The sequence below is a fragment of the Vulpes vulpes genome, chromosome 12 (assembly GCF_048418805.1).
Source record: "Vulpes vulpes isolate BD-2025 chromosome 12, VulVul3, whole genome shotgun sequence".
Taxonomy (NCBI): Eukaryota; Metazoa; Chordata; class Mammalia; order Carnivora; family Canidae; genus Vulpes; species Vulpes vulpes.
The window spans coordinates 53018033-53043302 of NC_132791.1; the positions used below are offsets into that span (position 1 = coordinate 53018033).

Consider the following 25270-nt stretch of genomic DNA (forward strand, 5'->3'; position numbering starts at 1 on the left):
ATAGAAACCAAGTTGGGACTGTGCTACTCAGTAGGCCCTTTGCTGCACCCAGGAGATCACGTGGGAAGCAGATGGCAAGGGGCGGGCTGCTGTGGGGATTTTATCTTGGACACAGCCAGGCAAGGAGTCCCCTTCTCTCACCCTTGTCACATGGGGCAGATTGATTTCCTTGCAGCTTCCGGTGCTGAGTACAGCCTGAATCCTACCCATCTCCCAGTATCAATACCGGTACCACCGTAGTGGGTGCTTGATGGACAGATGCTGGGTGGTCAGAATCCTTTGTCTTCTGAGCCTGAGATGCCTCAGGCCTGTGAGATCTTAGCAAGGAGAGGTAATATCCTGTTTGCAAAGACTGGTGTGTGTGTGTGTGTGTGTGTGTGTGTGTGTATGTGTGTGTGTTGGGATGCACAGTTTTGTGCATGCAAAAGCTCTTGGGGTCAGGCATCAGCTTTAAACTGTATTTGGCCAGTGGTGATTAATTCAAAACTAGGGCAGGTCTGCCCATGTCTGTCTGAACATCCATGTGCATTACTTGGTGCTCTACTTAAATAAAGGCGGAGGCGGAGCTCCTCTTAATGCACTTGCCACCGCTTAATTAAATTACTTTGAGTGTTTTTCCCCTCCCTCGAACATGCCTCCAGCATCAACTCAATTGCATTTCTACTTTTCACAGTGAGGTTAGCAATTTGGGTTAATTGTGGGTGCAACTAGAGATTAATGGCCTCTTATTACCTCCCGGCAAACACTTGCTGCTCGTGGTCAAGTCAGCAGCCTGCAAACAGGCAGAGCCCTGTGCTGCCCAGAGACAAGCCCCGTGAGCCAGCCTCCCAGGATGCTCACCTGCCCAACATACACACGAGCGCACGCACGCCTGCCTCCCTCTGCCGTGGGCGAGGAGGGAGACCGAACAGCCTACTGGTGCACAGCACAGGCTCTGAGGGCAAAGGGACCTGGGTTGAAGCCTCGGCTCTGCGGCTTCTTAGGTGAGTGAGCTTGGAAAGGGCACTTGACTTCTCGAAGTCTCCGGGTCCTCCTGTGTGACATAGGGATGAATAATAGTGCCTGCCTCATGAAGTCAGTGTGAGGACTGAATAAGAAGACACATGTGATGGTCTTAGCACACGGTGTCTCACGCTATTATCACTCTCCTTAGCATCACTACTATTACTTATATTACTATCATCAGTATTATTATTGCTACTACTGCCGAACGACATCCCCAGGCCCCTGCAGCCTGAGTCCCTAATAAGGAATGAGCAGCAGCCCCAGGAAGCTTCCCAGGCAGGGAGATACAACCCTGGGGTGTTCACATTCGGCCTGGGACACACTGACCGGCTGCCTCCAGCAAGGCCAGAGCAGCCCTGGGAAAGCTGGTGAACTTCCATGAGCCTGTGTGGGAGTGAGGGTGATAATGTCCTCCTTCTGTAGGCATTTTCAGGTGAATGTGTTGTGTGAGGCGCCTAGCCCTGTGCACAGCACCCAGCAGGTGTTCCTAAGTGGTGGCCCCACTCTGGAGTCAGTGATGACAGCTGCCCTAGGGGGAAGTCAGGCCGGAGACAAGTAGGCCCAAGGCATGCAGGTTCTTGGGCCATCTTTGAAGCAAGAATGGGTCAGGGGCAAATGGTGGGTATGTCGTTTCTAATGGCTGAGTAATATTCCTATATATATATATATATATATATTCCATTATACATATATTCCATTATATATTTATATTCCATTATATATATATACCACATCTTCTTTATCCATTCATCTTTCGATGGATACTGAGGCTCCTTCCACAGTTTGGCTATTGTGGACATTGCTGCTATGAACATCGGGGTGCAGGTGTCCTGCTATTTCACTGCATCTGTATCTTTGGGGTAAATCCCCAGCAGTGCAATTGCTGGGTCATAGGGTAGTTCTATTTTTAACTCTTTGAGGAACCTCCACACAGTTTTCCATGTGACAGGCACTGAGGGGGGCACTTGACAGGATGAGCACTGGGTGTTATACTATATGTTGGCAAATCAAACTCCAATAAAAAAAAAATACAAAAAAAAAAAAAGAATAGGTCAGGGGAGAACAGCCCCAGTGGGGAGTAGGGGACAGAGAGGTGGCCCCGAAGGAACGAAGACCGGGGATGGGTGAGTTCTAGAGCTCCTTGGTGTGTGCACACCCACCCCTGCCCACCGCAGCCACAGCTGGAACCCCCCAACCCCACCGTAATTAGCACCTGGCACAGAAGGGCTGCATCCACAAAACCCAAGACAGGCAAATGAGAGAGCGCCAAGAGGTGTGAGCCTCCTTTCTTTGTCATTTGTACAAGACATCTTGATTGGCAACAAAATATTAATCACTTTTTCACTGCTCTCTTAATGAGGAGCTTTCATGGGCAACAAAATATTAATTTGTCTTGTCTTATCTGTTAAGAATTCTGTTAATGAATTCAGTCACAGAGCTATTACAGAATGCCATCCTAATGACACATGTAATTAAACTTTTCTGACTTGCAAACATCAAGGATGCCTCAAGCATCAGAATAATATTTGATCAGAAAGTAAATGTACCTCCCTAGCCTGGAGCCAAGTGTGAAGGAGCCTCTCGGATTCCCCACTGAGCAGTGTCACCGTCAGGAGCACTCACGAGCCACCCGATGTGTTCATGGCTGTCCAGATGGCATACAGGGGAGTCATCCTCTGGATTCACCAAATGCTGGTGACTCGCAAGCCGTGAACCAGAGTGTAGAGCAAAGACACCCTCCCCAGCCCCAAGGGGGCTGATGCATCCACAAGCACAGAATTATAATACAGTATGGCATATTCTAGGTTAGAAAGAGGGAGCCAGCTCTGGGGGCCAGAGGGAGGAGAAGTTCTGGCCTCCAGCAACAGGGACAAGCAAGAGAGAGGTCTAAAGGGGCAAGGTGGGGCCAGAACCTGACAGGTTTTGAATGTTAACCTACAGGATCTTGGCCACTCCCTGTGAATGATGGGAACCATAGATTTTTAACTGGGGAGTGACATGGTCGGAAGTTTATCCTGTAAGAGTCATGAGGCTCTTCTAGTTTAAGACTACATGTGTAACCGAGGAGAACTCCAAATACTGTCAGGCCCCAAAACGAAAGGAGCCTGCTGGGTTCCCTAGTGGCTAGTGGCTTTGAACCGGGAGCAGCACCCCACGCTGTGTAGGGCTCCGGGCTCAGCGCAGTGCCCTCCACTTCTTAAGGCTGCCAGCAAGCACCTGGTGTGCCTCAGCCTACCCTTTGCAGGAGGCCTGAGCCTCACTACAGCCCAGGGCTTGATGATGGACGGACGGACAGATGGGCCCTTGGCTGCATCTGGGAAAACAATTCCTCCCCCTCCCCACCCCCAGGATAGACCAGCACTGGGACCAAGAGCACAGAGCCCTCAGAGATGGGCAGCAGCCTCTAGGCAAGGGAGCCCTGGATTATGGCTCCTCCTTCTGTTTGTTTGATGAGGAATCAATAGTTTCTATCCAAGGACACATTCCCCAGAGCTAACGAAAAATGACCTGTAATTTACTTCCTGGCCAAGCTGGTTTCTTTACTAAAGCCGTCGTGGGCCCGGGGCCTTCAGACCTGGCCGTGGGGCCCCCCACCTCACCTGCAGGGGCCCGCGGCCCACTGCCCCACCTCAGAAGCTAAGGGATGTGGAGGCACATCTCCATGAAGCAAAGGGGATAAAGTAATTCTGAGAGCCTCAGAACTTGCTGGGGCTGCAGTCAATCTTGCTCTGGGGACATGACCCCCAGCACCCAGCCTTGCCAAGGCTTCACTGTGGGGCCAACTCTCCCTTCCTCCCCCGCTATGGTGCCCAGGCCCCCACGGGACGTGTCCACTCTGGGGGTGGCCCCACAGGGACCACGCTGCAGGGTTTCATTAGCCCTCTGGCCTCTGTCCCAGCAAAAACAGAAGGCAGGAGGCTCTGAGCATGGCACAGGGAACTGCCTGGCCAGGACAGTCTCAGGGAGAGGAAACATTTTTCCATTGTATTCGTCTTTTTAAAACGGGAGTCTATAACAAACCCAGTATATCTCCGATGACTTGAAAGAGCTACTCTTTTCTGTTGGGTTTTTTCCTTCACCAAATCTTGCTATTTGGGGCTTTCAGATGTCAGTAGGCGGAGTACAGTGATAAAAGCAGAAAAACAAAACCCATTAGAACAAAGTATTTGTGGTAGTGTTTGAAGGATGTGTTAAAAGGTTCACTTTTTTTCCCATGCCTAAATGGTATAAAACCAGGAACAAATAACTCTAATGAAGCATATGCTCTCAGCCAGCTCTACTTTGGAAGTGAGTTTATTAAAAAGACCAAAAGAGAATGATTTAGGAGCTCATGACTCATTTAATTTTTATTGTCTTTATATGAACCAGTCATGAATCCATTGTAAAAAGATGAGAGGCGTTTGATTAGCATGGAGAGCTGTTTGCAACACGATAGACAGGTTGTAGGTTCTGCATTAAAATAATCTCATTAAATGCTTGGGTACATTTTGTTTTAAAATCTTGGAAAACACTATATTTGAGGCACTCAAAGGCTTTGGCCAATTCTTTCCAGCTTACATCAGAAACCCTGGTTGCAGATGAACATCTGGCTCTTTTGATCTTTGGGTGAGCTCAAGCCACTAGGAATATTGGCCAGAGCTCCACAAGAGACAGGCCCAGAGCCGGGATCCTACAGACCGTAGAACTCACTGAGGCCTCTCTCCCATCAGGTGCCTCTACTGGGCCTTTGCTTTCTCAGTGGTCTCTTTGGGGTCACCTCTCTTCTCTCATAGTCCTGACTTCAAAGCTTCACTTGTGCTCAGTGATCACATTGGGCCCCATGTCAAAGGCATAGGGTCCCTCAGGGAAGTTCTGATCTAGCTTCTAGACCCTAGGTGCAGAGTCCCAAGTGCCTGCCCTGTCTCAGCTCTCCTCCCCAGCCCCACTCAAGGGAGCTCACATTCAGCCCATTGGCAGGCTTTATTAACTGCAACTGGTAGTGCAATAAGCAGCCTCATACACACCTGCTTGCACACTTGTGTAAATGGGTCTATAAGTTCTTAGAAGTAGAATGACTACATCCAAGGGTGAACAGGATTTCAGTTTGATTGAAATCACCAAATCTCCCTCCAAAACAAGCTGTCCCAGTTTATACTCCATCCAACAGTATCCAGGCATACCTTGGAGATATTGTGGGTTTGGTTCCAACCACTGCAAAAATGTGACTATCCAATAAAGCAAATATTGTGATAAAGGGAGCCAAATGAATTTTTGGTACATATAAAAGTTATGTTTATGCCGTATGGTCTCTTAAGTATGCCATAACATATGTCTAAAAAAAGTAACTACTTAATTAAAAAATACTTTCTTGTTGGAAAAAAAGACCATCATCTGAGCTTTCGATGAGTGGCAATCACTGATCACAGATCACCATAACAAATATAAGAGTGGAAGAGTTTGAAATATTGCAAGAATTACCAAAGGTGATACAGAGACATGAAATGAGCAAATACTGTCAGGAAAGTGGCGCTGACTTGTTCTATACACATTGCCACAAACCTTTAATTGGTTAAAAGAAAAAAAAGAAATAAAGAAAGAGTATCTATAAAGGGTGACAAAACGAAGTATGCCTGTATAAGAATTTCAAACATGTATGAGGAGAAAATTCCTGTTTGCAGGTCTTCTTGGTCTCTGAAATGAGCCATGAAAGGAAATTTAATCAAATGTTCCCTGGAGTGTTTCAAGGACAGCAAGAATGCCAGTTGGCTATCAGGGCTCTGAGTGTGGTTCAGGTCAGAGGAGCTGATAGGGCCTTCTCAGAGTAGAGATTCCTGATCGAGCATCCGCCTGGGAGGGTTGCATGTTGCCCAGGTGAAGGTGGCAGGTTAGAGGTGGTCTGGAGCTTCAGGTGATCTCTGAATTGCCTTGTGTCACCTGAGTCCCTCCCTTCCCCAGCTGAGCACTCCAGGCTGATGAGCTAAGGACCCAAGGCCTACAACTCCCTAGAGGGCCCCGCAAGCTACCACTCATCCACATGATACCCTGGGGTCCCGGAGTCAAGAGGTGTCTGCCCTCTGGCCTCTGAGGGTGGATAAGCTGAGGGCTCAGAGTGGTGACTCTGACATGAACTCTCTGGGGCAAGTACCTAGGCACCTGTGTGCACCTGGACATTCACATTTGCCCCCAGGCCTAATGCTCAGCATCCACACAGCCAGGTCAGAATCCCCCTGATTGAACTGTAGAACCCGGTACAAAGTTAGAAACAGCAGTCCACACAAGACCTCTCTCACTCTAGCATCAATTACAAGAGTGGAAAGTACTCAAAACTACCTTCAGGTTAAATAATTTGCCAGAAGGACTCAACTCACATTTACGGTTTATTACAGGGGATAAGTGTAGGTTACAATCAGTCAAGGGAATGCCTAGGATATTCACCCAGGTCTCTCCCTCCTGGACACTCTCAACAGTGTGCAATCTCTAGAACCTCTGCTCAGCTCACAAACTCCAGGACGTGTCCTCTGGGAGGCCTTGAATCTCAGCCTGAGCATCGGGATGTTAGTGTCCAGCCAGTGATTCGAGGGTGTCCCTAGGAAATTCCTGGTACTGCTTTCCTACAAAGCCCCATCCTCTCTGCTACCCCAGCTCTCAAATTCCAGCTATCTCAAAGGCCCTGTATTCTTACCTCTTTTCCCCTTGTTGTAGTTCCCTGGGTGCTGGTTCTGTGTGCAGTTCTAACAGAGAGCTGGAGTGAGTGTGGCCATCATCTCATGTTTTCCTTTTCTCAGAGATCAGAGACTGTGCTTAAAAATGTTGTGTCCTATATTTATTCTATTTTTAGAGTTAGGCTGGGTGTAAGCCTGAAATCTGTTTCTCTGTTTTACCCAGAATGTGAGCTCCTTTATTCTTTGTACATTACTGCTTATGTGGAAGCATCTGTTGGTACCATAGACTGAATATTTGTATCCCAGCAAAATTCATATGTTTATGCCTAGTCCCCATTGTAAGGGTATCTATCTGGTGGTGGGACTTTGGGGAGGTGATTAGGTCATGACAGTAGAAGCCTCATAAATGGGATTAGTGCCTTTAAGAAAGGGAGAATCCTGGCCTCTTCCAGCACATGTAGCTATAGCAAAAAGACAGCCTTCTGAGAACCAGGAAGCAGGCTCTCACCAGACTCCAAATCTGCCAACACCTTGGTCTTGGACTTGTAGCCTCCAGAACTATGAGAAGTAAATTTCTGTGGTTTATAAACAAACAAAAAAAGATCAGCCAAGGGAAGAAGCCCCATGGGGCAGAACCCAGGGGGGTCCAGACACAGAGCTTCCGTTGTCCTCTCCTGGTGCGTCATGGTGCAGTCTTTGTCCTTTCCCCGCACCAATATATAACCACACACATGAGGTACTGCCAGCCAGGGACGCTCACCCAAACCTGGTGTCCAGAGCTCCCACTAGAGCTTGATTATGTACTACTCACATGGATGACCTCTAGCCCCTGGTGCCTGAGGAGACACAACTGGTACTGCATGGTGCAGAGCCCCCATCATAAATCATATATTTGACAGTCTGGTGGCCAAAGCCTCCAGGCAAACGAAGGCCAGGCCTCACTCTGGATAACGTTACTTCTTCACTACCCTTCCCTTTAGGGCTCCCCAAGAGCCAGCACCGTCGGCTGACACACTTCCATTCGTTCAGCAATACCAACTTAACTGCACGCTGGGGACAAGAGAGAGGAGGTGCCTCCTCTTTGGCACCCACAGTCATGAGGGAGAATGATCATATTAACCTGAGTCAGCCAGTGACCCCAGACTCCCTGCAGTCCTGGGGAAGCCAGGAGCCCTCCCCATGGTGACTTCTCTCACACCTGTGACTCCCTGGCCTGGGCCTGGGAATGAGCAAGAGAAATGACCAACTTTAGGTTGTTCCAATGAACCCCAGATGTTCAGCAGCTCCTTAGGGATTACCTCAAGTTGCAGGGACTTCTTACAAGGACTGTGAGCAGGTACATGCAGAGTGGCAAGTATGTCCTTTAAGGGTCTGAAAGGAAGTGGCCAGAGCACGAGAACCCCAATGTGGGGTTAAGCTATAGAGCCATAAGCTAGGGGTGCTGTGAGTGCATACCATGCATGCTTACGTGTACTATATGTGTTCACGTGGATGTTTGTGTGTGCCCACCCGGGATGCAGCTCGTCCTTGCTTGGTCTGGATGTCAGACATGTGAGGTGCAGACATTTCTGAGGCCAGCCATCATCCAGGGGCTGCATATTGTTCAGTGTTTGGGCTTTCCTGTCAAAATATTTATGCAGGAGGGATGCTAGGGTTAGTGAATTCTAGGGGCTGGAATCAAACCAGCATGGGGAAAAGACCCTCTCCTAGACTCCATCCTCGCCAAACAGAGCAGGGCAGAGGGCTCCTGAGAAGCATTGCTCCTGAGAAGGGCTGAGTCAGAAAAGCTCAGAATAAATGATTCTAAGCTGAGTGTTAACTTGTACCATTGGCAGTATCATTAACCTAAACTCTACAATCACCCTGGAGTCCTTGCATTGAACATTTAGTCACTAAATATTCAGCATTGATGGCTCATTTTAATATTACTTAAGACTTGAGTCACATGTATCACTATGACAACATCCCCCATCTTGCCCCTGCTTAAATATTGTTTAATACTTAAATCTCATTTAATTACTTGCTTTATTAAGGGCAGATCCTTACAAAAGAGCTTTTTAAAAGACAAAAACTATGCCTTTTAGTAAAATTGTCTCTTTCCCAAAGACAGATGTGCATCAGTACGAAGAATGGTCTAATATGGCATCTGTTTATTTCTGGAAGGAACTTTGATTTTGCTAATATATTTCTAAGCATCAGAACAACAACAAAAAAGCCATCCATAAAAAGACAATTACAGAGATGCAATCAAGCATTGATAGCAGTATTCAGACACATCTCAAAGAACATTCAGGAGAGGAAGGATTACAGGTTTAGTCTTATGTAGCTTCTTATAAATCAATTTTAAAGTAATTTCCTCATATCCAATGAGGGAAATTTGATTTCAGTAGCCAGTATTCATGTTCCAGAAAACAATATGCACTTTGTTCTATAATTATATGATGCCTATTGTTTTAGCCCAGAGACATTGTTTTATTTATTCCCACAGTCAGCTTCTCCCCAGAGCCTAAGCCATAGGCTGGTAACAAGTTAGGTGCTCAAAGGAGACCCATAATGCATCCAGCATCCCCTCGTGCCCTTGAAGAATGGACGCACACCCCTCAGCACCTGAGTGATCACCCAGGAGCTATGCTTCTGCCGCCAGCAGCAATGAGGAAAAGTAGACAGAAAGGTTAAATGACTTTGCTAGGGGCTCCCCAAAAGTCATCAGCTGAGTCTGAGATCACATGCAAGGGCTTTTCCATCTCTGCCTGCTGATCAGAGTGGAGCCTTCTCTTTGGCCAATCCCAGCATGCACCAGCCTGCGGAATGAAGCATGAAAAAGAGACGGGGTTGGGAAACAGGGGCACTGTTCTTGGGATCAGTTCTCTCCCTGCCAACCACCTCATTTTGACCCCATATCGCTGGCAATGTTCAGGTGGATGAGAAGGCAGGAGGCAGGTGCCTCTGTTGTCAAACCCAAAGAACCAGAACACAGTCCCTGCAGATCGGATCTTGTGTGATCTGATCCATTCACAGAATATCTGCTGACGGCCCATGAGGAGGTAGGCCCTCCCAGGCACTGGGGACATGGCAGTGAGCACTGTGCAGCACCACAATCCCTGCCTTCCCTGGGGAGCTCCTGTCCTAGTGGGGGGGGGGGGGGGCAGTTACAAATGGTATGCGAAGTGGCAGTAAGTGCCCCAAAATGAGACGTGAGAGGTAGGGGTTACAGATAGGGCAGGCAGATGACATTTGAGCCTGGGTGCAAACCAGACCGACAGCCTTTGGGGAGGAGGGCGCAGGATGCCTGGCTCGTGAGCAACAGCAAAGAGCCAAAGCGCTGGAGGGAAATGAGCCAGGAGAGTGGAAGGAGTGGGGATGGCAGGTCATCCCTACAGACTCTCTAGGGCTGTGACTCGGGGTGCAGGGGTAGGGTCTGACCGCTGCGTGGAGGACAGAGTGAAGGGGCAGGGGAGGGGGTCCCCACCGTCCCCTAGATGAGAAGATGGGGCCTTGGCCCACCGGTCACAGTGAGGTCATCAGACAAGATCAGATCCTAAATACGTTGTGAGGGAGAGCTCTGCTTCCTCACCCCATGGGGACTGGGCTTTTGTTTCGTTTTCTGGCTTGGGTTTTGTTTTCTTTCCTGAGGATTATCCAAGGCAGATACATATGAAGCTTCCTAGCTCATGGCTAGCTCTCGAAGCCTGGGAGCTGGTGTTCTGACCCTTGATCGGTGCGGACCTCGGCCTTGGCGCACCTCTCAGCCTGAGCAATGTGCGGGCCCCGTGACCACATGACCTTGGCAAGGAGGCAACCAGAGCGAGGGGCCGCCAGAACCCTCGCCGGGCTTTGGGGGCCCCGGGCGAGGATGGGCTGTGGGCGCGACGCCCGGGGAGGCAGGCGAGGGAATGTGCCAGGGCACCCCCCGCTAGCGGTTCTAGGATTGCTCCTGGGGATGGAGTCGGCCCTGGAACAACCCAGGTGAGGTATAGAGGGGTCCCCGAAGTGGGAACCGCACCCAACTTCCCTGCCCTATTTTCGACCTGCCACCTCCCCACGGAGCCCCCAAGCCAAATATATTTTCGGCCACACTTAGGTTTTGACACACAAACAGCTTAGACCAGAAATATGTCAGCCCAGAATTGACTAACCATTAACTTTTCATAAGCAACTCAGGTATGAACCCTTTATGACTCTGTTATGACACAGGACAAATCAGCTATCTGGTGTTTTATTTTTATTATTGAAGCTTCCACAGAGTGATAGGAATGGGGCTTTTTTAAACAGAGCAATGCTTCAGAGAAAAGTCGCTGGGCTCTGGCAGCCCTCTGCAATATTTTACTCTGGTGGGAGTGCTGTCGTGTGGCTTTTTCCTGATAATGAAAGCGGGCTGCGTGCATCTGCGCTCCACCTTGCCCTGCAACACCACCACCACCACCCCCACGCCCTCCCCAAGCTTCTCTCTGGCCCGCACTCCCTCACCGGGCTAATTAGCCAAAAAGCACCTTCAAAGGACTCAAGATGGTGGCAGTGAGGCCCTTCAGGATGTGAGCAAGGCAGAGGGTCAGGGAGCTGCTCCATGGCAGCTCTGGCACAGCTCTTGTGCCATGGTGACTGGTGGCCTTCCCTCCCTCCCGCCACCAGATGGCTTCTGTGGAGAAGGGCACAGGGAATGGCAAGAGGGGTGGTTTGGTGTTGGCTCCAGGGGGTCAAGAGGAGTTTTGCATGTCCTGTTAATAATAACAAGTGATACCCCTACGTATGTCATGCTGCCCACGCTGGGGAGAGTATTCACGTGTGTTCTCTTGCCAGATCTCCTCAGCACCCCATGAGGCAGGCAGGTTCATGGACTGTCCGCCACTTGCTGGTGGAGGAACCAGAGCCCAGAGGGACAAGGGACATTTGGTCAGTGACAGAGTTCAACTAAAATCTGAGTCTCCGGAGTCCCACGCCAGGCTTCCCCTCACCCTCAGCCAGCGCGGCTGGCAGTGCACCACCCTGTTTCTCACCAGGAAGCCAGGACCTCCTCTGTCCCTGTCAGCTCTGGGCACCACCCCTCAAAGATGTCAAGGAGCTAGCTAACCCCAAATCTGATGAGGAGCCTCCCGGAAACACAGGGTAATGCCACTCTCCAGCATGTCTGCAGGGGGCACCTGGCCAGGGCCCACGCCATGTGCAGATCTGCAAGAGCACATGCACCTGATCGGAAAAGCCCTGGGGCAGTGCTTCTTAGCGGGGGGGGGGGGGGGGGGGGGGGGCGGGCGGGGGGCGCTTATCAGGGCACTCTGACCCCCAGCATCCGCCCCCCTCAACTATTTCCCTTCTCTGGCTATTTTGTTTGCCTTCATTTTCCTCAGAGTTCTGTTTCCCTTCGTGGGTTATCCAGGTCTCTGCAAGCCACCTAGAATTATTTTGGGATGAAGGTAGATTTGACCCAGTGGTAGGCCATCTACCCCCGCAGGCCCAATCTGTCCCACCACTTATTCTTTTAAATAAATTTCACTGGGAGCGCCTGAGCGGCTCAGTGAGTTAAGCGTCTGACCCTTGGTGTTGGCTCAGGTCGTGATCAGGGTAGTGAGATCCAGTCTCTCCTTTGGCTCTGGCTCAGCCCCAAGTCTACTTGGACTCTCTCTCTCTCTCTCTCTCTCTCTCTCTCTCTCTCTCTCTCTCTCCCCCTCCCCCCCTCCCTCTCCCCCTCTCTCTCTCCCCACCCCCCCCACCCCATTTGGTCATGAGCTCGCTCTCTCTAATAAATAAATCTTAAAAATGAATAAATCTCATTGGAGCTTATGGATGCTCATTAATTTATGTATTATTATGGTTATCTATGTGGTTCAAGGCAGAGTTAAATAGCAAAAACCCTATGGCCCATGAGGCCAAAAATATTTGCTATCTGTCCCTTTAGGGAAAAAAATTCTTGTTTTAATTCCAGTTAACACAGTGTTGTATTAGTTTGAGGTGTACGGTATTGTGAGTTGGTACTTCCATACATCACCTGGTGCTCATCACCGTGTGCTCCTTCATCCCCAACACCTATTTCTCCCATCCACCCACTCCCCTCTCCTTGGTAACCATCAGTTTGTCTTCTGTAGTTAAGAGTCTGTTTCTTGGTTTGCCTCTTTTCTTATTTTTTTCCTTCACTTTTTTGTTTAGTTTCTTAAATTCCACGAGTGAAATCATATGGTATTTGTCTTTCTCTGACTTATTTCACCTAGCATTCTACTCTAGTTCCATCCATGTTGTTCCAAATGGCAAGATTTCATTCTTTTTTTTATTGCTGAATAATATTCCCTTGTATATGTACCACATCTTTAGCCATTCATCAGTCAGTGGACACTTAGGCTGCTTCCAGAACTTAGCTATAGTAAATAATGCTGCAGTACACACAGGAGTGCATGTATCCCTTTGAATTAGTGTTCCTGTGTTCTTTGGGTAGATACCCTGTAGTATGGTTACTGGATCCCCATCACCTGTTTCATTCATCCCCCCAGGCTCCTCCCCTCTAGTAACCATCAATTTGTTCTGTGGAGTTAAGAGTCTGTTTCTTGGTTTGCTTTTTTCTCTTTATTTTCCCCTTTGCTAATTTGGTTTGTTTCTTAAATTCCACATGAGTGAGATCATATGGTATCAGTCCTGTTCTGATGTACCTCACTCAGCCTTCTACTCTAGATCCATCCTTACTGTTGAAAATGGCAAATTTCATTCTTCTTTGATGGCTGAATAATATCTCATTGTGTCTGTATACCACATCTTCTTTATCCACTCATTTGTTGACAGATACTTGGGCTTTTTCCATAATTTGGCTATTGTGGACATTGCTGCTATAAACATAGGGGTGTGTGTATTACTTTCATTTCATAGTTTTATATTCTTTGGGTAAATACCTAGTAGTGCAACTGCTGGGTCTGCAGGTAGTTCCTAGTTTTAAGTTTTTGAGGAATCTCCATACTGTTTTCCAAAGTAGCTATACCAGTCTACATTCCTACCAACAGTGCACGAGGATTTCTTTTTCTCCACATCCTTGCCAACACCTGTTGTTTGTGTTGTTGATTTTTAGCCATTCTGACAGGTGTGAGGTGATATCTCATTATGGCTTTGATTTGCATTTCCTTGATAAGTGATGATGAGCATCTTTTCATGTGTCTGTTAGCCATCTGTATGTCTTCTTTGGAGAAATGTCTGTTCATGTCTTCTGCCCATTTTTTAATTAGATTATTTGGTTTGGGGGTGTTGAGCTTTATTAAAAAAGCTTGCCAGCCCTACACAAGGCCATCCTGCAGAGCTCCTCAGCAGGTGGACAAGAACCCCCAGGAAACCTGCCAAGCAGGCTCAGGATTAGTAGGAGGAAGAGGTGAGCTCCAATCTTAAAAAGTGAGAGCAGCGAGCAGGGAAGGTGTTCCAGCCTGGCCACAGAGGTGAATGAGGCCTTAAGTGGATATACAAGTTCCAGGCAGACAATAAGGAAGACCAATGAAGTTCCTGTTGCCCAGGCCGGCACAGCCCTGCAGGCAGCTCTGGCTGAGCAAGGGGGCTCAGCTGCAGGGTTTGTTTTCCTGCAAAAGCGGGACAACTGGCTCTCCTTCCCAGCCTACTTAGTAGAGAGGCCAACCTCGTTGTCTTCCTCACCCTGTGCAGGACTTCGGAGAGGACAACTCCCTCTACATCACCAAGGTGACCACCGTCCACATGGGCAACTACACCTGCCACGCCTCCGGCCATGATGAGCTCTTCCAGACCCACGTCCTGCAGGTGAATGGTTAGTAAATGGCTCCATGCATGTCATCCCCTCAAAGCGTTCCCAAAATGCTGCTCACAGCAACCCTTCCCACTTCTATATTCTATCTGAAAAATGTGTCTGAGCCCAATAAAACCCATCTATCTCAGAAGTAAAGGGAGCAGTGGAGAAAGGGCAAAACCAGCCAACTAGTTTCTCTGGCTTCACCCAGAAGCCACCTCTGATGAAGTGATAGTGGTGCGGGGGGGTGAGTCATTTGAGCTAGTCATGCTCAGCAGCTGAGGCTCTAGCAGAACCCTGTAGAATGTGCCCTGCCCATGCCACAGTGACAGCCAGCAGCTGTGCTCTTGGACCCTGTGAGTAGCAAACGCTGTCTAAAACACACCACTGCTCTTCTGGGTGCTATGCACCCATATCACTTGGCCAGGGAGGCAGGACTTCCTCCAGCAGGGGCTGGTTCCCATCTCCCTCCCCAAAAGGCTCACCAAGCCTCCACTTGGCCCGCTAAGACAGAACCTGAACAGGCTCAGGAGGTTTTCGTTGCTTCTTAGGGACCCCTGCGTTGCCAGGACTCCTAGAGGCTGGGAATAATAAACCCCTCCTGATGACAACTCCTGATGACAACACCAACGATTAAAATCATGTTTTCTAAGCACTTACTCTAGCCAATCCCTGTGCTAACACATCACATGCACTTTCCTAGTCAGTATGTTGTTTCAACTCAGGTTATGGAGAAATCTCTAGGTAAGGCCATTGTTCTGGAGTCATACCACTGGTGGGTGTCTTCCTAGACCTGGGATTGTGCTTTGACCTCTGCATCATACTGCTGACTGGCCCATCCTGGCCTCTCCAGCCCTCAGAACAAATAAGCCATCACAATGCAAAGCAGATCAACACCTGAGAGAAGTTAGACTCGCCCAGCCAAGCCTGGCTGGGCCTCACGCCTAGCACTAAGCAGGGTGTTCTTGTGTCAGTGTGGAAACTTCAAGTCAGCCCTAGAGCATCTGTGCCAGCTGGTGCTCAGGGCTTCTGCTCTGAGATAAAGTGAGCAAGGTGTTAAGAATAATTACATAATGAGGCTCAATTTCACTTAACTCTGGAACCAGGGTAACAAGCCATTAAGGACACCTGGGTGAGCTCAGCTGGAGTCTACATTTACCCTACAGGATGTTTGAGGGATTTTTATAGCCATACACAGCTAACCCATATCTTCGTATTTCCCTTGACCTGGGACGTATTTAATTGGGGTTTTGTAGCTGTGCTCACAGGCTTGAATGCAGGCCTGTGATAATGTCACTGGATTGACGCAGAAATAACCCAGGAGTTTCTAGTTATGACAGCTCCTGAGGGAGTTAACCCCACCTCAGTTTAGGGCCAGTGTGAAGTGTGGCCAGCAGGCAGTGCGCAGGGCTCTCCTCCAGCAGTGGCAGAGCGCGTGCTTTGCGGTGGGAAGAGGGCTTTTCCATCTGAAACTGGCAAGTGGTGCCCAGCATGGTACAGTGTTGGTGTACAACACTGGGAAACAGAGCTGGGAAACAGCTCTATGTGGTTTGTCCCAGGCCCCTCAGGTCCTCAGACAAGCCTGGAGAAGGGAAATGAATCAATATTCGCAGATTTTTAATTCTGCCCTTTGCATCCTGCCCTCACTTCACAAAAATGGCGGGTGTGGGGGTGGGGTGGGGTGCGGGGAGTGGGGGGCAGGTGCCACAGGGAGATGGCTTGAGCCTTGTCCCCTTTATTTCCTCCAAATGACTCTCAGGGGAGGGGAGCCACCTGTGGAGGGGGAGGGACCTGAGTATGTCACAGGTAAGACTCTATACTCGCCTCAGGAAGATACTCTGGTCCTAGGTGCCTTCATACACTAAGTGGCAAGTCCATGGTGCTCGGGGTGCCCTTCTGCCCCATGCTGCCCAGAATTCTGAGACTGAGGTCATGATGTGGATGATCCAGTTTGTCACTCCCAGCTCTGAATCTAAGAGCAAGGCCCAGACCCAGAAGCACCATGAGGGATTGCTGGGCCTCTCCCACCAGGTATGAAGCAGGCTGTGCAGCTGGCATTGGAGAGTCCTGTTCACACCATCCCCAGCCACCTCTCATCCCCACCCTGGAGCTCTGCCATTATCCAGTCTCCAACGAGGATGCTTTTGACCCAAGGGAGTCCACACATATCAAAACCTCCCATTGGGAACCAAAAGAGGCCACTTGAGATCCATTTCCTAACTGCTGATTGAAGGCTTCTCTTCCAGTGGAAGCACTATCAGCAGTCAGAAGGAACATGCTGGGACCTCTGTACTTTGTGATAGTGTCCTATGTCATTAATTTGGCCCCTTGAGCTTAGCTCCCATGACGGCCAGACAAGGTCACTTGGGTGGCCCTAGCTCCAGTAGCCCACAAGGTTCCTGGGCTGGGCTGACCCCCAGGCACTTGGGGGTGACGTGGGGGACCACTAACCAGCCCGCTCAAGGGCGCACCATACTAAAGTATGCCTGGAGTTGCCTCCCAAGGACAGATGTCCACTGCCTGCTGACCTGGGAATAAGATGCAAGGCTTTCCAAGTATTTTCGAAGTTAGGTTGCTGTGTTGGGGAGAGAGAAGGGAAATGTCCTATGTAGGAAGATGGGAAGTTGTTGAAAATAGAATGGTATGAAAGAGACCATTATGATAGCTTCTACTGAACACCCCCTGTGTGCCATCCCTGTTTCAAGATTGAGGTAACTAGCACTCAGAGAGATGCAGTGATCTCAGGATCCCAGGACCCAGCCCTGCAGTTGCCAAGCATACTTTCACTCCAGAGCTCAGACTCCTGACACCTGCCCTGCCCTACCATACCCATCCTTACCAGGGCACGGTGTTACTGCTATTGGAGAATCTGGGTGTCGGATACAGATGTGGTCATTCAGCAGCTCAGCATTGGGCTGCAGCGGACTACACCCTAGGGAGGGCAGGGGACGGGCACCCTGCCTCATTCCCCTCTGCCCCTAGTGCTGCACTCAAGCCTGGCTGGAAACAGCTGGCATCATGAGCACATGATGACCAGGCCACAGCAGTGACCCCTGCCTCAGTGGAACTGAAGTTGGCAAACCATGTGGCTCAGATGTCCAGCTCCGGTGGGGCTCAGCCCATCCCAGTGCAGAATCCCAGTGGTGCTCCAGGTCCCAGGAGGGCCGGCGTACCGTGGAAGCTCACAGTGGCGGTAGGTGCAGGGGGCTCTGCAGGCTGCAGTTTGGTGCCAAGGCTTTCAGGCAGAGCTGCTGGGAAGGCTGAGAGGGCACTGTTGGTGCTCAGGACAAAAGGAATGCTGCCTAGCCGAGGAGTCTCCTGAAGAAGGGGGAGAGAAATCAGCAGCCAAAGTTACCTGGGGCGTTTGTTCCCTTTTGCCATTCATCCCAAGCATGATTGAAAACTATGGAAAAGGTCCCTGAGCTGCCAGGGTGAGATATGGTGTGGTGCTCAGCGGTGCTATTGGAGGTCTGGTTTGGTCCCCACTTGGCCTGGCAGGTGGCCTGTGGCCTACTAAGCTGAGGCAGCATATGGGGCACACCGTGAGCAATGTTCCGTGTCTGTTCCCCCAGATAGCTTCTCCTCAACCAGAGAGAAGGGGCTGGGAATGCAGAAGGGAAGAGAGAGGGCACTGCCCAGTTACCTGCTTCTTGGAAGGCTCCAAGCAAATGACAGATGTCCTGGGGAGCTCATGTGCGACCTGGGAGCCCAAGACCCAGAGCTAGCACTCCAGGGAGCAGGAGCCGGGTGGGGGCTTCTCTGCTCTAGGCCCGGTGCAGACCTGAGCTGGCAACAGCTCTGTCCCAGAGTCAAGACATGAACTCAGAGCCAGACACACCTGAGTTCAAGGGCTTGTACTGATCTGTCCTTGATACACAAGGAAGGCAAATAGACTCACCTGTAAAATGGAAATAGCACTAGTACCTCCTGCCTTCTAGGCCTGATGAGAGCTGATCTAAAATGCTTGGAGAATGCCTGATACAGGTGAGTTCACAGTCCAGAGCAGGACACATATGGGATAGATGTTCAGTTGTCTCAAGCCACATTTAGCTATAGTTGGTGGACACAAATGGCCTGAGCTGGTGGCCTCTCAGGGAGCATGCAACTCATTATACAGATGGAAAAAATCAAGACCCAGAGAAACTGGCCAAACCAGGAATAAAATGCTTCTTTCTGGAGCTGCCCCACTTCCTGGTGCAGGGGCCAGACCCCATATACAGGCCAGGCCACCATCTTGGGAGGGCTTCTCCGTCCACAACTCTGCCTTGACCTGCTCGGCTAAAGGGAGCCCTTCTAGACAACTACTTCTCTCCAATTATTAGTGTAACTTCCTCATAGACCTGGCCTCCCAGAGAGGAGGCCCAAACACTGACATGATTTATAACTTCACACAAACCTCCTGCATTGCCCTCAAAGGAAGGAGCGAGAATTTCAGACATAAATGATGAACCCATTAAAATAAAAACACCCTCGAACTCCCCACAGTTCAGACAAGTAACGATTCCTTCCCAAAACACAATAATCCTCCCCCAAATCTGTTTATTACTCTAGCTTGGTATTTTTGTGAAGGCACCTCTTACTTAGGACATATTTATGCTGCCTTTCACCTTGGAAATGATCCATGTTTCCCAAAGAAAACGGGCCTTTGTGTTACATATTCAAATGTTTTCACTGGAGGGTTTTGCAAATTTAAAAGAAAATGAATGTGTTTACCCAGAATATATTAATTTCAAATGATTTTTAGTGTGTGAGTTAATACAGCTGTAAGGCCAAAGGAAAACAGGTGGATCACCGTTGCCAGCAGGAAGCTGTGTCTCCAGCTCCACCCCTTGGTCTCTCACAGTGGGAATGCAGGACTTTGACTGGGCCCCATTCCGGTGGGGACCAGGGCTCCTGGTGTGTCTCTGACACCCCCTATGTCTCTTGAGCTTGCCTGTCCTAGCAGGAAGGTGGATCCAGAGCTCTAGCTCTGGCAGGAGTCACAGCTTCTGCTCAAGGCAAGCAGGTGTTCAGTCAGAGCCGGGGGCCTATGCCACACCAGCTGCAGGATTCTTAGACTTGTCATCATGCATAAAGAGGACAGTTGGGTTTCAGGGCAGTGAGTGAGCTCCCACCCCACTACTGATGGGATGATACTTTAAAAAAAAAAATCCTTGGGGTAGCCCCAGTGGCGCAGTGGTTTAGTGCCGCCTGCAGCCCAGGGTGTGATCCTGGAGACCCTGGATCGAGTCCCACATCAGGCTCTCTGCATGGAGCCTGCTTCTCCCTCTGCCTGTGTCTCTGCCTCTCTCTCTCTGTCTCTAGGAGTAAATAAATGAAATCTTTAAAAAAATAAAAATAAAAATAAATCCTTTTGCCAATTTGCCAGTTGGCAAGTGATCAAGTCAGGAGCCTCTCAGTGGAGCTCCTTGGTGCCTTGCAGTTACATTCCACATCACAGGCCCCCTTTGTGCAGGGCATTGAGCCAGGAAGGCCAGGGGGCCTAGGACTGCATGCAGGGTCCCTTCAGTTGCTGTTGGCCTGGCTATGCCCCCGTAGTCTCCTCCATGCGAGCCTATCAGGACAAATAGGATAAGCGACCTAGTCACTGATTCACAGAAGGGTGGCAGCAGCTTCCTGGCCACAAAAGCCCATAGACCACGTTCATAGATGCATACATACAGGCTGGTCCCTGTGATCTGGGTTCCCACCACCTGCTAACCTCATCTCTTGGCTCCCATCCCTCCCCAAATACTCCAGCCCATGAATTTGCCCCCAGTTGAGAATGCTCTCCCCACCCCTTTGCTGCCACTTCATCTGTCAAGTGTCTGCATAATCCAGATAGGTACTGAGTTCTGCAGGCCCCTTGCAGGCCACTCATTGGAAACCGTGAGCAGACCCAAATCTGTCCTCGTGGAGCAAGTCTACAGGTAACAAGGACTAAGGAGAAAAATTAAAACACAAAGGGATAAGGAAAGTCAGATAAAAGGTAGAAATGCTAGAGGGGATGGCAAATGAAGGCCTTACTGAAAAGTTGATGTTTTGTCAACTTAATGGGAAAGTCACCAGTCCCTCCAAAGGATCTTGGTCTGAACATCTGGACAGAGGACACTGGCTATATTCTTAAATAAGAGGAGGGGGGAGGAGCAGGTTTCAGGAAGGAAGCTCAGAAGCTCATGCAGACATGGTAAATGCTGGGTGTTATGCAGCCAGTTGGGTTTCTAAGTTTGAAGATGAAGGGACAGGTTGGACCAAGGAGCAGTGGTCAGCTGTGCCCAATGCTGAAGACAGCTCAGGGGGAGATGAGGACAGAGAGTTGGCCATTGGGTCAAGTTTGGCATGTGGGGGTGGCTGGAAAAGAGCCATTTCCACAGTTTGGTGGGGAAATGTCTGCCTGGAAATGGCTCAGGAGGCAATGGAGAGAGAAATTAGAGCCCCCAGATATGGGCAACTCTTTAGGAGGCTTCCAAGGACAAAAATAGGGCAGCACTGGGGAGAGAAGTTGGGGGAAGGAGAGGTCTGGGGGCTTTTTCCAAGATGGAAGTTAAAAGCTTTTTATGGACTGATGAGAATGCTCATTAGGAAGGGGGAAAGGGACCAGAGTAGGAGGAACGTGCCAGGGCAATGTCCTGGAACAGGCGGGAAAGGATGGGATCTGGAATGCAGCTGGGCATGGCAGACAATGCAGAACCAGAGGAGGGAAGGTGAGAACTGAGGAGGACACATGCCCCACCTCCCAGCCCACTCCAGGAGGAGGTGAGGCTCAGAGCCACGTCCCCTTAAGAGGCTGCAGTAGAAGCAATGTCGCCAGGTTTCCATTTTGAGAAGGTGAAGGAACATTCATACAAGGGTTTGAGGATATAGGACATTTTGCTCATGGCTGAACATAAGTTCCAGAAGATACACCGAAGGTTTGTGGGATGAGGGATGGCCCAGAGCCCCAGGCGACTTGTGAAGATGAACATGACCCTGAATAGAGAGCACAAAGAAAAGTGTCCTGATGTATCCCTATTTGTGGAGTTAGGGCAAGACTGGAAAGAGAGGGCTTGGGCAGATGGAGCATGCAGAGGCCTGAGGCCCTCTCTGTAGTCCTGCAGATGGAGGGATGGAGATCCAAGGAGGAATGGTCTCGGCCCCCAGCATGGCTCATGGAGACCTCATGGCCAACAGAGCGTACCCCTCCCTGTGAGCACCTGTGAGCAGTGTTTCAACTCCTGCCAGGGGAGGTGTCTTTACCCAGTAGACAGTCCTATATTTTTAAGTGAATGACTTATTCCATACCCTTGACTTTCAGTTTCATTTTGTTCTAGAATAGGGCCATGCATTTCAGCTCAGAGTTAGCCCTGAATTGGTCTTCCAGAGCTTCCAAGTGAGACTTGACTCCAGGTTTCTCTCAGAACCTGATCGGTAGAAGTAGATCCTCCAGCCCCATCCCAGACCTCCGGGATCAGAGCCACGGCGTGGGGCCAGTGTTTTAACAACCATACCCCCTCCCAGGGGATGCAGATATACACTATGGTTTGAAAACTTCCTGGGTAGGTCCACAGATTCTATCAAAGGTCGGGGCTGAGACAAAGGACAGTCTTCAAGGAGGTGCTGACCACTGGCCCTCTCACTGAAGAGGCCAGTTCACAGTCCCCAGTCCTGCAGACAAAGCTACCATCAGTAAAGGGACAAGCAGCGCAGGTGTAAGGAAGCTCGGGATTTCCTTTGTGAGTTGGAGAGTGGATCCTGCTCTATTCTGGCAAATCTTCCCACACCCCTGTCCGCAAGCACCCAGAGCTCCCTTCTGGTAATGCCCATCACACTTGGAATCCACTGATGACTCTCCTTCCCCCAGACAGCAAGCTCCATGTGGATAAGAACTACTACGCTCTTACTCCCTGCTGTCTGGAACACCTGCCCCTTGGGTGGTATTTAATAAATGTTAGCTGCATGGAATGAATTGACAGAGCTTTGTAAAACCAATCCAGACCATTAGTATGGCGCCTGACTCAGAGGTAGGGGTTCCTTCAGCCCTCCCCTGTTGCTCACCTCACCTCCCCCTGCTTTGCAGCATTTGCTGCTGTCATACTTGTAATATCTGTTAGGGGAAAAAGCCCATCATCACTCTCATTTTTCAAAAATTTCTCAGCTGTTCTTGCACATTTTTTTCCATGTAAGTTTTAGAACTGTCTTGTCAAGACCCCACCAATTGATTTTAATTGCAATTAGATTAAATGCATGACTTAGTTTGGGGTAGCTTGTTTCTTAACCATAGTAAAGCTTCAGCTCCCAGAACATGTCTCTCCAATTATTCAAGTCTTTATTATGCCTTCAGTGAGGTTTTACGGTTTTTTCATTTAGGCCCAATGTGTTTTCTGTCTGATTGCTGTCAGTAAGTAAGTAAGCTATTAGTCTTATATGCTATGGTACTGGCTCCCTTTCTGCAGTCACTTACTAAACCTTACTACTTTGGGGTTCGTTATCTGGAGCATATACAGGTAAAATATCATTTTTCTATCCTTTTAATACTTCTCATTTCTTGCCTTCAATTGACAATCACACTGCTTCATGTTGAGAGTCTGATATTGCCTTCTTTCCTTTTTGCTTTTTTTTTTTCCAACTTAATGTTTCATCATTCTGAAAAGAATGGTGCTATTTCTTCTTTTTATAGAGATATTCTTCATTGTAGGAAACAAATATCATTCTGTTCCTATTTTATTGAGGTTTTTTCCTCTAAGGAATTGATTTTGAATTTTTCTCAAAAGCCCTTTCACTGTCTAGCAAGAGAACCAAATGATTTTTCCTTTTTGACTGCTTTGATCTGGGAGGTGATTAATTACAGATTTCCTGATAGTTAGCCATTGAAACATATTATATTTGATCATGCTAGCCTTGATTTGCCAATATGTCACCTGGGATTTTGGTATATCAAGTCCTACATGAGTTAGGTCCATAGTCATCTTTTTTGTGCTCCCTTTGGCATGTTTTGGTTCCTAGGTTATAGAGGCTTCACGATACAATCTGCATCTTCTCTGTCATATTCTCTAGGAAGTATCCATTCCTTAAATGTACAAAAGAAACTTCCTATGAAACGACTCAGGGTATCTTGGGGTTAGTAGCACTTTTTTAAAAACACCTTTTTTGAGGTGTAATTGATTTACCAAAAAAAGACACATACTTAATGTATACCATTTGTATACTAGGACATGTATACATGGGACATGCCCATGATACATCACCACAATCTAAGTAATACTTGTCTCTATCACCTCCAAAAGTTTCCTTGTGTCCCTTCGTTTTCGTTTTTCTTATCTTTTTGTTTGTGGTAAAAAGCGGTCACATGAGATCTACCCTCTTAATCGATTCTTAAATGTACAATACAATGTTGTCGACTATAGACCTTATGCTATGCAGAAGATCTCTAGGACTCATTCATCTTGTGTAACTGAAAAGTAGCACTTGAAAATGTTTTAAATATTCTCTTCTTGATTAGTTCTCAATACTTTTAAGTTTCCATTTTTTTACTAGAAGTATATTCAACATACGGTATTCTATTAGTTTCAGGTGTGCATCATAGTAATTCAGTATTCGTTATGAAATGATGCCCATGATAAATCTAGTCACCATCTGTCACCAGACACAATTGTTACACAGTATTATTGATTCTATCCCCTACACTATATATTACGTACCCTTGACTTATTTTATAACTGGAAGTGTGTACCTCTTCATCCCCTCACCTGTTTTGCCCCCTCCACAAGCCCTCCACCCTCTGTTCACCAGCAGTGTTTTTCCTGTGTCTGTGAATCTGTTTCTGCTTTGTTGTGTTTGCTCATTTGTTTTGCTTTTTAGATTCCAGGTATGAATGAAATAATATGGCATGTGTCTTTCTGTGTTTGATTCCACACTGTCTGATTTTACTTAGCATAATACTCCCTAGGTCCTTCGATGATGTCACAAATGATATTTCATTCTTTTTATGGCTGGGTAATATTCTACTGTATAGATACATATCTCCTTTATCCAGTCCTCTATGGATGGACACTTTATATTGCTTCCATGTCTTGGCTATTGTAAATAATGCTGTAGTGAACATCAGTAGGCATATATTTCTTTGGGTTGGTGTTTTTGTTTTCTTCAGATAAATACCCAGAAGTGAAATGGCTGGATCATAGGGTAACTTTCAACTTTTTGATGAACCTCTACACTGTTCTTCACGGTGGTTGCATCAATTTATATTCATACCAGCAGTGCTCAGGGTTCTCTTTCTTCCACTTTCTCACCAACACTTGTTACTGTCTTTTTGATACTAGCCAACCTGACAGGTGTGAAGTGAGATCTCATTGTGGTTTTGATTTGCATTTCCCTGATTATGAGCGATGGTGACCATCTTTTCATATCCTTGTTGGATCTATATGTCGTCTTTGTAAAAATGTCTATTCAAGTCCCCTGTCTATTTTTTAATTAGGTTAATTGTGGATTTTTAATATTAAGTTGGGTAGGTGCTTTAAACATATTTTGGATACTAACTCCTTAGCAGATGTAGGATTTGCAAATATCTTCTTCCATTCAGTAGGTTGCCATTTCATTTGTTGATCATTTCCTTTGCCGTGCAAAAGCTTTCTAGCTTGATGTAGTCTCATTTGTTTATTTTAGCTTTTGTAGCCCTTGCCTGAAGAGACATGTCCAAAAAAAAGATTGCCAAGACTGATGTCAGAGAGCTTACCAGCTATTTTCCTCTAGGAGTTTTTTGGTTTTAGGTCTTACATTCAAGTCTTTAATCCATTTTTAATTTATTTTTGTATATGGTATAAGAGAGTGGTGCGATTTAGGTTTTTTGCATGTAGCTGCCCAGTCTTCCCAACACTGTTTATTGAAGAGGCTGTCTTTTACCCATTGTATGTTCTTGTCTTCTTTGTCATGGATATGTGGATCAATA

General features: G+C 48.2%; 1 protein-coding gene across 6 annotated transcripts in view; it reads left to right on the forward strand.

Moving 5' to 3' along the window:
* FSTL4 (follistatin like 4) overlaps positions 1–25270 on the forward strand; it is a 397791-nt gene that overhangs the window by 338488 nt on the left and 34033 nt on the right. For all 6 annotated transcript variants that reach the window (XM_072728613.1, XM_072728614.1, XM_072728608.1 and 3 more), the window contains one exon: positions 14268–14388. In XM_072728613.1, coding sequence (XP_072584714.1) covers positions 14268–14388 — 121 coding nt within the window. The remainder of the gene's footprint in view (positions 1–14267; positions 14389–25270) is intronic.